This window comes from Balearica regulorum, chromosome 5 (assembly GCF_011004875.1).
Source record: "Balearica regulorum gibbericeps isolate bBalReg1 chromosome 5, bBalReg1.pri, whole genome shotgun sequence".
Taxonomy (NCBI): Eukaryota; Metazoa; Chordata; class Aves; order Gruiformes; family Gruidae; genus Balearica; species Balearica regulorum.
The window spans coordinates 29,742,464-29,756,984 of NC_046188.1; the positions used below are offsets into that span (position 1 = coordinate 29,742,464).

A 14,521-nucleotide genomic window follows, 5' to 3' on the forward strand; every position below is an offset into this window, starting at 1 on the left:
TGCATGTTATGTTGGGGGGAAGAGGGGCAGCACACAAAAAAGCCCCCAAAACAACAAAAACAAAAAGTTAGATGTTTTAAAACTGTTTCCTGAGAATTACACAGGATGTTTCCTTGTTCTTATAGTATTAGAAATAATGAATAATTGTTTCCTGATTGCCTTCTTGAGGCCTTGCATGATGTTATGGCCAATTCCCCTCAGGCATCTCTTTTCCAAGATGAAGTATTTTACTTTATTTAACTTTTCCTCTGACAAAATTCCTTCCATATATCTAATCAGCCTTCATGCCCTTATCTCAAACTACAGTATCTTTTTGAAATTACGATAACAAAAGTACACATAATACATAGACCACACACATTGTGGATTGATGGATTGGCATAATTCTATCAATGTTCATGTTTTCTGTTTGTTTTTCTATTTCTTTCCTACTAATACCAAATACTCTGCTTGCCTTTTTAATTGCCAAGCTATGAGGCACAGGTCTGTATCAGTGAGATGGCCAAATTACAGACCTGTCCTAACAGGCAATATGGCAGTGTTATCCCAAAAACTAGATGGAGGGCTTGGAAAAAACTCTAGGAGATCTATTTTGACTACACAATAAAGGAGATGACAGAGAAGCAAGACTACATTTTCATTGGGATAGGAATACCATGAGCTTATGAATCATCTGCAAAAAGATGATACTTGAATTGTGTTTCCACATAAGATTATGCAAAGATGAAGAGCAGAATAAGGGAAAAAAAGGAGGCGGCTGAGAGACAACACGTTGCAGAACTCCCACACAAAGCTGGATAGCGAATGAGAAAGATTGTCCAAAGGATGCACTGAAGAAGCGATCGAAGTACCCAAAGACAGCAGAAAGAGGACATTTGCCAAGAAGTCACAGGGCAAAAAGAACAGGGAGATGGTCAACTGTTTTCACAGCTGATTGGCAGGTTCAGATCAAAGTTTAAGATTTAAAGTGCGATTTGCATAACGATTTAGAAATCCGTATCTTGCATGGAGAGACAGTCTCAGAAGCAACCCAGTGGGATCACCCCACTTAGTTGCATATGTCTCTGCTCTGTCTTTTAACATGCCCTTGGCACTACTGCCCATCGCTGCAATGCCCTCTGCATTTGTGTTTGCTTCTGCTTTCATAGCACAGCGCTACAGCATGATGCTAAGAAGCTGCTTCACTCGTGTGATTGAGATGCCCAGGGTTGCTGTAAAGCAACTGAATTTGCCTTATACAGCCTTCTGAGCCAAAGTTAACACTGACTGAGGTACTATGAATTCCAACTGGAACTGAGTATTACACAGCTTTACGAGACACAGCTCCTGACTCTACCGGGAACTGGGCTACAAGTGGAAGGGTGGCCCCTCTGCTACAGATCTGCATCTCCTTTCCCTCACCCATTCCCAGATCAGTTAACCAGGTTAGCCACCTTCTGCTAAGCTTTCTCTCACCATGGAAGGAAATTACTGAAAAATTTAATTAATACAGTTTCCCACTCTGAACTCTCCTCAAAGAATCTGTCCATGAAGTGGCACAGTCTCAATCAAAATTACTGTTTAAAAAATATTTTGGATCCTCCCATTCCTCTTTTTGAATTCACATCTCCCATGAAAACTGTTTTCTACATGTGCTACAGATTGCACAACAACCAAAATGAGTAAGAAACTCTGTAAACTGATTTGTTTTCCAACAATTACACATGCACATACACATATTCCTATATATCAATGACTTCGGAAAATAAAAATGGAAACGACATAGTAATCTTCCAAGCATTCTGCTTTCTTTTTCATTGCACACAGAAAAAAAAAAAAAAGAAAGGAAAAAAAAACATTCTTAACTAATATACTTTAGTTATTAAAATTTTCTGCCCCTTAGAAAATAGATAAATTAATTATAATTAGCTCCCACTTGGATAATTTTGTGTATAGCATTCATATCAGCGATCTGTTAAAAAAAAAAAAGGCAAAATCAACACATACATTTTCTTAAATAAAGGACTTGCATAAAACAAAGTCAGGCACTCGGTTCCTCTTTCATTCCATATGATACACAGCTGCGTCAATCCCATCAGGAAACAGGCAACAGGAAATTCTTAACATTCTGAAGAGAAATCTAAAGATGTGTCTCATCACCCTTCCTCCTAAAAGTGCTTTTCGATTGTCTAAAAGACGTTTACACCAGTTCTAAAATTATTAATTACTTTACTTAGCTTTTAAGCCGCTATAGGCCTCATTAAGTAACTAACAAGGAGTCAAAAATACATTTTTTTGTAAGTTGCCTCTACTTTTTCATTTCCTCCATCCCAAAATATAAATCAATAAGGAAAGCTTGACACCTATGGACAAAAATCAAAGCCAAGTACCCTAGCTATTGGAAAATGTTCCTTCATAATGTGCTGCTCCTGTGTTATTTGTGTTTCTAACTATAGCTCTTGCATATATAATTCCATTATACTTTTATAAATCACCGTTTTGAAAAATGCTTTTGAACCATTAATATATTTTCCTGGTTAAAATTCTTTGAGATGTTCTTAACAAGAGTCTTAGATAATGAATTTGGGCAAACTCTGGAACAGTCTTTACAGTATTATCATTCTCATTAATTTTCAGAACTACCCACTGTGTTGAGATGATTGTCATGGGCCTAAGACTTCAATTTGGCTAAATATTTTTGCATATATTTCAACATATAAGTAACTAACAGATGTTTAAAATGTTAAGTTCACATTCTAGAAATAGTTAATGTTTACTGTAATATCATAATTTGTTTTTGCACTCATTTTTATTTTGCAGCTTCTATCTTTAAACACTCCGTTAGAGTCCTGGTTGGCTGTAGACAAAATGCTTTAAAATGACTTCAGAAGAAAACAAAACACACTCAATTTAGTAAATACAGCTGTGCTTTTAAAGAAAGAAGAAAAAAACCCCACACTTAACAGTACCACAAATGAAAAACAAAGAAAAGAAAAGAAAACACTTAATGCTAGAAATGTTACTTTTACCTAAGGTCCAGACTTCATGTAAACCGTTTTAAATTGTTTGCATAATAAAAGCTTTTAAATTCATACTTTATATTTGCTTTACAAACCTAATACATTCTGCTGTCTTATATCATTACTAGAAGGCTTTATTAGATTAAAAAAAAAACAAACAACCCAAACCAAACTTTAAAAATGTTAATACACAGCATATACAGTATCTTACTTTGGTCCAGATTCTTCTTTTTTCTTTGCTTTTTTTTGGTTATCTTTGAAGACTGCTTCTGTTTCCATTGTTTCATCCTTAACCATTCACATATCAGAGCAATAAGTATTTCATTACTGGTTTATCTGTCCAGAGGCTTGAGAAGCAGTAACAATTAACCCTCCCTTCACAGTGATTGATACAGGCTTTGCTTTCAATTTGTTCCACTACACAGATCATGAAATTCTGAATGCGATCATCCTTATTGACCTACACTTTCAAACACACGGCTACAATGAGATGAAAGTAATTATTAAAAGGAACACAGGACTACTCAATGCTGAAACAAAGTCTTGAAAAATCTTTTAGATGACCTTCCCATAAAACTAGCATTATTTGATGTGAAATAAAATGATGGATTTGCTTCATAATCTGGAAATACTAAATTTAAATCTGATCAAGGTACGGTATCATTATATCATATAAGCCCAGCTCTAACGTCGTATCAGTTCATATCTGACCCAATAAACAGGGACTTCAACCAGAGTGATCGTAGCGGGATCAGGCCTGACATATATTTTAAGAGTTCCTCCGTCAGCTTTATTTTACACCGGCTCTGTTTGAAACGTTGTGTTAAAAATGACAAGACTGTAATTACTATTCTACTATAGTCTGTTTCAGAAAGACACGGTGTTTCTTTTTAAGATCCTGGACTTCTTGAGGCACCTAATGTAAATAAGTAGACAGGAAATTCAGGCTGCTAAGGAAAAATGAGAAACTCAAGTCAGATTTCCATCATCAGCTGAGATGAATCAAGACCTATATACGCCACTGCAGTGGAAAACAAATATTTTTCATAAACCCTCAGAAAAAACCCCCACCAAAATATTAATTTCTTGTAATTGATATGTTTTTGAAAAATGCAAAAGGATTGGTAGGTGAACAGTAATGACAGAACTATTTAAAATATGGGTTGCGGTCAAAGAAAATCAGGATAGAAAACTGTGCAGAAGGATGTTCTTACAGGCCCGAGGCTCTAATCACAAAACAGAGTGATGGAGATGAACCAATACTGCATGGATTAGCAATGAATTATTTTGAACTATAATCATGTGCCAGCACAAAGGGGAGGTAAAAACTAGCCATTACTCACAAGCTGATCTGCAGATAAGAAGAAGAAAAAGTAAAAAGGGGAAAAAATTTATATGCTAAACTGAGTCAGGAGAATAATGAAAAGCTAAAATGTTGTTACACTTCAAGTAACATCCTATTTAATGTCTTTCGTGTACTGTATAATACCGAGTATTTACACAATACAGTCTGTAAGATGCCGGGGCTAAAGCAGGGTTAAATCAGACAACTCTTCTGTAAATTAGTACTGGATAATAATATGTGCTGAAAAATATCCTAATAGAAGAGTTAGTTTTAAAATAACATACGTGGGCTTGAATTTCTCCCACTGTAAAATGGCAGGAAATACATATATATATATGTGCATAGGTAGACATACATAGAGATGTATGCAAATGTGTGTATGCACATGCACACTTATGTATACATATGCATATATAACAGAGGATTTAATTTCCATTAGTCCATCTGAAAGCAAAGCACCACCATCTTAAGATTCAATGTTAGTTTTCCCACTCGGGGGGTGTGGGGGGGGAAATGTTAGAACTAATTTTGTGAGAAAAGAAAAATCAAAACTGCTATCCACAAAGATTCCTGAGATTCTTATGAACAGACTGTTTAAATGAAGAGCACTTTAATCAGTAGAGGAATCCTCACGTTTCTAATGTCTTGCTGTGCATTCTGCAGGTTATAGTAGCAGCTGGTAGAGGTCATATATCTTTTGTGAGCATCCCAAAAAGGCTCACTGCCAGACTGTTAAATTATGAATAAGCAATGAACAAAAGAATGCAGATACGGTGGTGACAAGATAATCCAAGCAAATTTATCTATGACAAATTTCACAGGATTAACAAATTACATTTACACAGAACAATAAAAATGTGCAAAAAAAAAAAAGGATGAGCCTACTTTTCCCTCACAGCATTAGAGGGGGGAAAAATCGCCATTCCAATGCATGTATTTACATTTAACTTTATCTAAAGTAAGACATTTATAGCTTGCTGAAGACAATCAACTAGCATTATTTCCTTTCAAGCAAATACATATTCTGCATCTATCTAACATTGAACACTGCCTACATTTTGCAGTATACATGTGTACAAGTCCATGGAAAATCTTTTAAAGTTTTCCTCACAATTAACAACAAGAAGAATAAATATAGAATAATTCTAATTTTGCTTTTCAGGTGGAATATTCTGCCATTCTCTGTCAGTTAAAAGACACTTTTTTCCTTAATCATTTTGGGGTTTGTTCCTATTTGATACATTGTAATATATAAGTAATTGCCACAAGAAAAAAGTAAGTCATGAATAGGACTTAAATACTTTTTTGCAGTAGTATCACAAAACCATTAAGAAACAAACAACAAAAAAATCCTAACTCCAAGAGGATTCCTAAATCCAGACTCTAAATACTGGGTGTTCCTAAAGATGCACATTCAGTATGTCAAATAATTTTGGGGGGAAAAAGAGGGGATTTGCAGTGTTTGCTACATCCTGCCGTCTTGAGAAGTGATACAAAAACAAAATTTGAAAAACTGCCCTCAAAAAGCATGGAGTAACAGTTTCCAAATTGCGGTTCTGTAAAGAAGCATTTTTCTTCCTGTTAACAAAGGAATAAAGGAAAGACGGCGCCTCTTAGTTTCAAAATTTGAGTGTAAGTAGACTGACTGATAAAAGGCACAGCATATATGTTTGAAAGATCTGGAACCTGCTGTATCTTTTCTATCATGCTTCTCATCTGAGGTCTGTATTTTCTGTCACTTCCATTTATTTCTTGCTGTTTGTTGATCTGAACCAGTTGTTTAGTAAAAATCAATCTTGAATAAAAATGGGCCTTCTGAAATCATATGTATCATTTCCGTATCAAATATATGTTCTTGTTACAGAGCACTGCCTACAAACAGGAAACCTCACTATTAAAGTGAACATCCAATTAATTAAGATACTTTAGTAAACTACTTGGATCCTTCAAACACTGCTACTTAAGTACCATTTATCTAGCTCATTCAGCCGTTGAAAAAAATTACTGTACTTTTGATTTTCCACAAGAAATGCAAGTTTTGTTGTAAAACTGAACAGCAACTTAGAAAGAATGAATAAATAAATTAGCCCAAAGCATTTGTTTCTCTTTTTATGTTCATCTTCTGTTTGTTACTTATCGAGAGAAAACAGTTTTGGTTTTTTGCAGTGCAGTTTTTTTTGAGAACTTCCTGTCCATACTGTTAGTAATTTATGCAAAGGTGAAGCAAACATGCCAATCCTACATCTAACTATAGTCAGACAAATAAAATCAGCTACTTTTTCTGCAGCTGGGAGGGTTGAAGGATAAGTACCACTGGCAGCTATTCTCCTTTTTAAGACTTTTTTCCTTTTTTAATCCCACTGCCAGCACTGTACAGATTGAGTCACTCAGTTCTTTCTATTGACCTCAACCTTGACCTGTGAAGACTGCCCACTTACATTTTTTTTCCCACAAAGTAACAAATTCTACCTCCCATCGTCTCTAAGAAAAAACAGCTTTCTAACAAGCATTCTTCTAAAATTTGGTATGTTATACTTTGGCTAAATGAATTACAGCTTTGGCAGGACAATTCTGAGCTACCTAAGTCATATAAGCCTAGGCTGTGAGTAAACTGATCGTAAATGTGAATTTGCACATGACTTTCAAACATTACGCATAAGCAAGAGGAAAAAAAAAAATCCCCCCCCATCATAATATAAATGTATCCATTCTGTGCCTAAATTCAAGCAAAACTATAACGCTTTAGGATTTAATCCAAAATGACTGTTCAAAGACTATTCATCACTCAATAAAATTCAGTTTCAAACAATGTAATGTGTAATGAAGCCTGTTCTAAATTCCTGTTGGAGACAAAATTCCCAGGCAAGTATTTTAAAAGGGGCTTATAGGATTTAGGTGCCCATATTTCACTGAAATGCAGTATGTTTTGGATGCCTAAATCCAATAGGCTCTTCAGAAAAATCCAAGCCCCAGGGACATTATTGTAGATTACACACATACATATTATTCAGACTCTATCCCGTAAATTCACTATATACATATGTAAACCTAACATGCCTGCAGGTAATGGAACAGTACTTTTCCACTTAAATTATTTAACGTAAGTGTTGAACTTCTATTATATATCAAGCTAACAGCTAATTTTAAATTGCAATCAAGCCATTCTCTGAAAGCACTTTATTTCAGTGGAGGTTTTGCCTGTAAAAGAAATGTAAATCCCTCTAACGAAGGCAGTGTAATCTTTGAATACACAGTCAAAATGGGGGCTGGAATTTTATTCCTAGTGCTAACATTGACATCTTCTGCCACTTCTGCCAGTTCTCAAAAATGTTTTGTGCCTAACTATCTCATCAGTAAAATGTGTAGAACAGTGTTTACAGACTTTTCGAAGCACACTAAGCTATATAAAGAAACGTATCTACAGAAATGCTCAGCATTAATATTAAAGTCTTCTTCAGACATCGTATGACATCAGTGAGAAGTTCCCTAGAACAGACAAACGACAAGATACGACCGAAGAGTGAAAGTCCAAAATGCAACACAGAAGAAAGGCTGGGAAAATAGCCTGTAACAAATCTTCAGAACTCTGCTTTCGGTAATCCGTTTCAAATTCTTGCTTACATATCACTTGTTCTTTAATGTGCCTGACTCTCTCTGCATGCAGAGTGCTGGGTAAGGGCTGGCATAACTCTCAGTATCTAGCTGCAGCAGGCTGAGATCAGAATCTCCTTGAGCACCGCTCCATTTTTACTTGAGAATCTCATGACTTTCGCATTTTATAATAATACACAGATGCAAAGTTCACTCCTCCTCCCACTAAGTACATTAAAGTTCGTCATTGCGATCTCACTGAGAACAAATTCAAATCTATTGAATTATATGGTAAAAATACTTGTATCCTTGCTTGTGATTCTCTGTAGTATAATTATATGCATAATTTCATCTGGGACTTTTTTAAAGATTAAGGTACAACTTGAACTCAATATTCTGCCCAAGACAGGGTCCAGTTCTGCCAAGTTACAGACACAAATATTATCCTACCCTTACCGTACCTTCTTTGTCCTGTGTAATATATTACTATAGCATACAAAACTAACGAATATTTTTACTACTCAAAGTCCTGTTCAAATCAATGGCACAACGGTCCCATTCATTTGACTAGGACTTTGTGTATTGCAAAACTACTGCTCGAGCTAGTCACAGAACAATGCTCTAGTCATATAAGACATGGCAGCAACCATTATATTCTTACTACGGCACATCTTCTTATGCAGCAAAATGCAATATTATTACAAATTATCCTTATTATAGAAAGTCTTATTAAACAAAAAGTCACGCACCTCATTCGCCCTAATGGAACTTTGTATGTTAAAGATAACATGCAGTAGCCTTATAAATATTACATAGAAAGAAATTGCCTCTTCTGAAAAAAATGCAATTATTATTAAATGAATTTTCAAAACATTTCCTCTCATGGCCATAAATCTTTGGCAGCTTCTTAAAAAAAAAAAAAAAAAAAGCCAAACATTAACCATAAACAAACCAACCAACCAAAGAAACAAATGACTGGGGTGAAAATGCAAAGTCTTGGCTATGTACCTTAAAAATATCTTATGTTTCAAATATAAAAACAAATTTCCAGGCTGACATCCTGCAGAACAAGTTCGTTTGAGTCATTTTGAAACAACGTGACTAATGGTGAAATCTCATCTCACATGAGGTGCTTTTACACCTGCAAGAGCTACTAGTGACAGTAATATAAAATGAATCTGATGGACTGACTGAATATAAGGTTTATTCACATGAGATGAGATTTCAGGAAATGGTCTCCCAACATTAAATTCAAAAAAACCAATTACTTAATTGATATCAAATGAAATTCTGCCATGTTTGTAAATCGGCTTCATCTTACTGGTCTCACTGGGAGCAGAATCAATCCCAAAATGTTAATAAAATGGTAGCAGTTAGTTTTCATGGTCAGCACCAGTTATGCAAAATTCTTATCTTAGAATACATTTTCCACTAAAGAGGGTATTGTTACAAAGATAGTTTTATGAAACAAACATTTATTTAAACATTGTACTTTTTAGGAAGGACGCTGATGAAGCTAATGCCTAGAATGTCAATTTTCAACAACTGTTTTACATCACTCTCGCAGTAAAATTCCCATCTGGGCTGGCAACTTGTGTGCCAAGTTTCAAACAAATGTGATTTGAAACTGCCAGTATATTAGACTCCAAAATTCAAGTGAGACACTAATAAAAGGAGACGGATGTTGGCAATATATCTTGATATTGTCTTAAAAATACCTATGGTTCTGGGTGCTGTATTAATCTGTTAACAAACCTCTCTAATTATTGATACCTTATTTATAATACAGCATTAGAATATAATGCCATTAAATTGGTACAAAACAAGCTAACTGGATATAACTTGTAAAAAAACCCAGTTGTGCTGTAAAGAATGTAGAAACAGTGCTGCAGACAAAACCGTGTTCTTCAGAATCCCATTAGTTACTGAAAATATGTAATATAACTTTTGTTGATCAATACTCTCATGTAAGCTCTAAATAATGTATGATTCTAGTGGAGAAAAATGCAGCAAATCAAATATGGTGGGAGAATGTTTCAAATTATGAAGAGTAGTATGACTGCTAATCCATAAATCAGAAATCGGAAAGATTGTTGTAATGTGGGAGGGCTCTATTTAATAAAGGTCATTATAACTCCTGGCTCTAGAGCTATAAGATCTAATATCCTCTCTGGTAGCTCTATGATATGCCCATGCATTACTGTTCTTGTTGACAGTCTGTTGCCTTGGAAATATTTCATTATTTCAGTTTTTCCATTTGTAGACCCCTGGCCTTGTGATATGAAGGCCACCCTATTTCATATTTTCGATTATCATTTAAGCAATCTTCTGGAGCTATTTATATAAAAGCAAGTGTTAGACAATGCATATCATCATTTATCACTGCTATGTTTAAGCTCAAGCTCTAGAAAGAAATGCCAAAATAGAGGGGTTTTTTTCTCTTTCACTTTAAACCAATAGCACTCTGATATTATGATATGCTTTACAAATCAATGCTGGCATATCATATGCATGACACTTCTGTCTATTTAATTTTCTTGGTTATATATCCACACAACTGAAAAACTCTAAACTGCCACTATAACTGTAAAATTTCCTAACACTCATAGTTGAAAAGAAAATCAAACAAAAGTAAGTGTGTAACTTTTCAAACATTCTTTAAAAAACCTAAACAGGTGGGGGGGAAAAAAAAAGTTTCAAAACAATTCAAGTGCTTGGTTGCATTCGAGACTACTACTTTTTACATTTGTTTTGTAATCACTAACCTCTTGCTGGAAAAAATGTAACACAATCTACCTAAATATTGTGGAAGTGAAGACTAAACAAAGAACGTACACAAAGTTCGCTTACAGGATTCTTCATCTGGAGAGCCAGTTTACTAAAGTAGCAACTAAGAAGAAACTGCAAAACCCCTTAAGTAACTGATAATGCGCCTGTATTTCAAATAGCTCGGTGCACACAGCTGAAAGGATGTCTACAAAGACAGCATAAATAAACAGTTACGTGCAAGACGTCAGGAGCACATTACGTAACTTTTAATAAAATGTACATGAGTGCCTGTTTATTGAAACACTGATCGATCTTCTCCAAAACTTTTTTTTTAAAGAACAAACAGATTGCCGTTATTTCTGCTACAAAAAAAAAAAAAAAAAAAAGTCATCAACTTCTACATGTAATATTTATACCTCAACTGTTCAGAGCATTGTAAAGAGTGATAGCAAAGTGAACCCTAAGGGCAAAAAACAACTGCTTGGACACTAGGCCAAGTTTGTGGCTATTAGCGTTCTAGGAATTTCGACTACTTTTTTCCCCTGAAATGATTACTCCTCCCACTCCCTACAGAGAAAAACTACTCCGATCCAACCTTTAAAATGACAGCATCAGAGCTGAACAAGAAGATGCTATTAAAGGGCATTAAATTAAATACAGTATATCCTCCTACAACTTCAATCAGAATTTCAGACCAAGTGTTATTTAGTTCAGCTCTCAAGTGGAGCAGAATAACAAATCGCGCACTTTGATTTACCTTCTCCGAATGCCAAATGGAGACAGGTGATAAAGAAAGCACTCATGCACAGGCTATGAAGTTTCCCCTAGAAATTAATTCTATCTTCAAGATTCCTATCTCAGAGAAATTCCCAAAATGGCACACAAATATGCTTCTGCTGGAGAGATTACTGAAGCTATCCTGGCAAATACACTTAGCACTAATATAGTACCATTCTCAGAAAGAAGACAGCAGAATTGCGTGTTGGGGGGGACAGGACTTATTGATACAAATTGTTTTTCCAACAAAGAACTCTGCAGGAGAAGAGCCTGCTGCTGTAAGTGTTATCAACACAGTAGAAATGCCTTTGCAGCCACTGAAACGGAGATTTTAAAAAAAAAATTTATAGTTGAAGATGAAAATCTGTAAGTTAAGTCATTGACTTCTGAGGATGCACTGTTTTCCCATTACATGTATCTCCAAATTCTGCTACATATCAATATAGCCTTGTCAAAGTGCAACAGTTAATACTAATGCATCTAACACAGCCGCACTAACACTTCAGTGGCGAATATGAAATGTATGGTTTTCTGATACCGGGCAGTCTGCTTCCTCAGGAAAAAATGGCATAGCTATTTAGATAAAATCTGTGGATTTTGGAAGTTGTACTAGAAATGCTGATCACACTAAAAAATGTAAGTTTGAAATTAAGATTAAAATGAGCCTGATTCCCTAGACTTTATTTTTCTTTAAACATTTTTTCAGACTTACTTGTGCTGTGAAATACAAACCGAGTAACACACGATCCAGCTACTTTTAAAAGCTCTCTAAATGTTAATTTCCATTTTTACAACTAACCAGGAACCTTCCTCACCCCTTACCCTCAAGTTCACTTGTAACGCTGAAGGGGGGGGGTGGGAGGGAAAGCCCACCCCAACCACTCTGGCTGCTCTCCTTCTGGGCATACATCTCATCGCAGTGTAGCAACGGAGCTTTGAATACTTTTGTAAGAATCACAAAGTAACATCACATGAACTTGTACTCTTGTTTCCTACCAGTCACTTCTAGAAAGATTCACTTTACTAGAACAAATCCGCTACGGGCAATTCGTGTCAGCAGCAGAGCAGATTAATAGCAAGCGCGTTCCCCCAACAAAAGTATATGGGGCAGGCGGCGGGCCGGGAAGCAAACGGGGGGTAACGCGACCCCCCCCCCCCCGGCTCCCGCCTCCCTCCCCGGGCCCCGCGCACCGCCGCACCGCCTCCCCGCCCGCCCGCGCACCGGCTCCGCTCTGCCCACCCCGGGGGGCGCCGGCACCCGCGGCCCGCCCGGCGGCGGCGGCGGCGGGGCGGAGGGGGCCGGGCCGAGTCGGGCTGAGCCGGGCAGCCCCGCGGTCGCAGCTGGCGGCGTGACCCCCCCCTCCGCTCCGGCCTAGCCGCACTTGAACCGCACCGGCGGGGCCGGCCCCTCCGCCCGGCAAGCCGGGCCTGGCGCGGCGCCTCGCCGCCCCCGGGACCGCCGAGCGGCGGGGGCCGCCCGGGGGGGGCCTGCCGCCTCCGCGCAGACACACACACACACACACACACACCCCCGCCCGCTCGCCAACGCGCCCTGCCAAGCACCGGCTTCGGCAAGCCGCGGCGGTGCGGCTGCCGGAGCGGAGCTGCTGCTGCGCGGCTCGCCCTGCGTGTGTGTCTGTGTGTTGTGTGTGTCTGTGTGTACGTGTGTGTGTGCGTGCGGCTGGCGGTACGCACTAGGAGGAACTCCCGGTGCCCGGCTGTGCGAGCAGCGGGTGCCGGCGGCAGGTCCCCCCACCCCGGCATGGCAGCCAGCCCCGGCCCCCGGCGGCGGCGGCCCGGCCCGGCGCTGCTGCGGCTGCTGCTGCTGCAGGTTCAATAAAGAGAAAGTGTTACCGTTCTCGCCTGGAAGGATCCTGCTGAAAGCTTGGCTTGGTGGGCGCCATCTTCCTGGGATTTTTTTTTTTTTTTCTCTCCCTTACTTTTCCCCCTCCTGATGTTGGTGTGTGTTGTGTGTCTAGCAGCAGCAGCGGCGCCAGCAATGGCCCTGGTTAGCCAGACAGGCTAAGGAAAAGTACTGAGGCCAAAGCATCGCGGGCTCCCACTCCTCCGCGCAGTCCTGGTGCAGGTTGCTTGCTCGCTTGCTTGCTAGCGCTGCTGCTGCCGCTGCCGCCGTCCATAAGCCGAGGAGCGGAGGGAGCCGGGGCCCCGCCGGCCCCAGAGACATGCCCAGCGGAGGCAGCGGCGGCGGCCGGCGGCGGCGGCGGGGAGAGCGAGCCGCGGCGCAGCCCCGGCGGGCAGCCCGGCCGCTGGCATCGCCCGGCAGGTGCGGCACACACACACACACGCACACACACACACGCACACACACACACACACACTCTCTCGCACACTCGCACACACTCACACCCCCGCACCCGCGGGCCGGGCTACGCGGGGTGCCAGGCCATGGGGCTAGCGGGGCGGGGGCGGGGGAGAGAAGGAGGGGAGTCAGGGATCTCCGGGCTTGACCGCTGTGAAAGTATTTCTGGGCATTTTCCAGCTGCTTCCCCAGCTCCGCTCCCACTCTGCGTGCAGGGGACACAGCCTTCGCTGCCGGCGCAACAACGCCACTCAGTTGCAGTTTCGCACACTTTCCTCCTCTGGAGTCTGGGCTCCAGCAGGGAAGAGGGGCTGCGGGAGGCAGAGACTCTCTCTGCAACTCTGCGGGCGCAGAAGCGCGGCGGCTCCACACCGCGCGCAGGCGGCGTGTCCGCCCCGTGGGCTCCCACGGCGGAGGACGGGCCCGGGCGCGGGCAGGTGGGGGGCCGCCGGCCGGGGGATGCGAGCGCCCTGCGGCCCCACAGAACCGTACGCGGGGGTGCCTGGCGGAGCCCGCCCCCGCGGACGGCGTGGACCCGGGGGACCCCGCGCACCCCCCTGGCCCCCTCCGGGAATGCGCACGCACGTCCGGAGAGTACGCGCTAGGTACTGGCGGAATAAAGGGCGTAATGCTGGAAACGTTAACTGAGAGTGATGACCCGCTTTGTTGGGAAAGGGTGTAGCACTTCACGCTGCTTTATTGGAGATTATGAAACTAATC

The 14,521-nt window shown here is 40.3% G+C and overlaps 1 protein-coding gene across 5 annotated transcripts in view; it reads right to left on the bottom strand.

The window, feature by feature from the left end:
• Positions 1 to 14,521, bottom strand: part of NPAS3 (neuronal PAS domain protein 3) — a 628,549-nt gene that overhangs the window by 610,835 nt on the left and 3,193 nt on the right. The window contains exon 1 of one of the 5 annotated variants that reach the window (XM_075753990.1): positions 13,336 to 13,932. The exons of 3 other annotated variants lie outside the window; for them this stretch is intronic. In XM_075753990.1, the coding sequence (XP_075610105.1) occupies positions 13,336 to 13,385 (50 nt within the window). In that variant the 5' untranslated portion in view covers positions 13,386 to 13,932. Of the gene's footprint in view, positions 1 to 13,335; positions 13,933 to 14,521 lie in introns of those variants that run through there. One more of the 5 variants, XM_075753991.1, reaches the window with a different exon arrangement.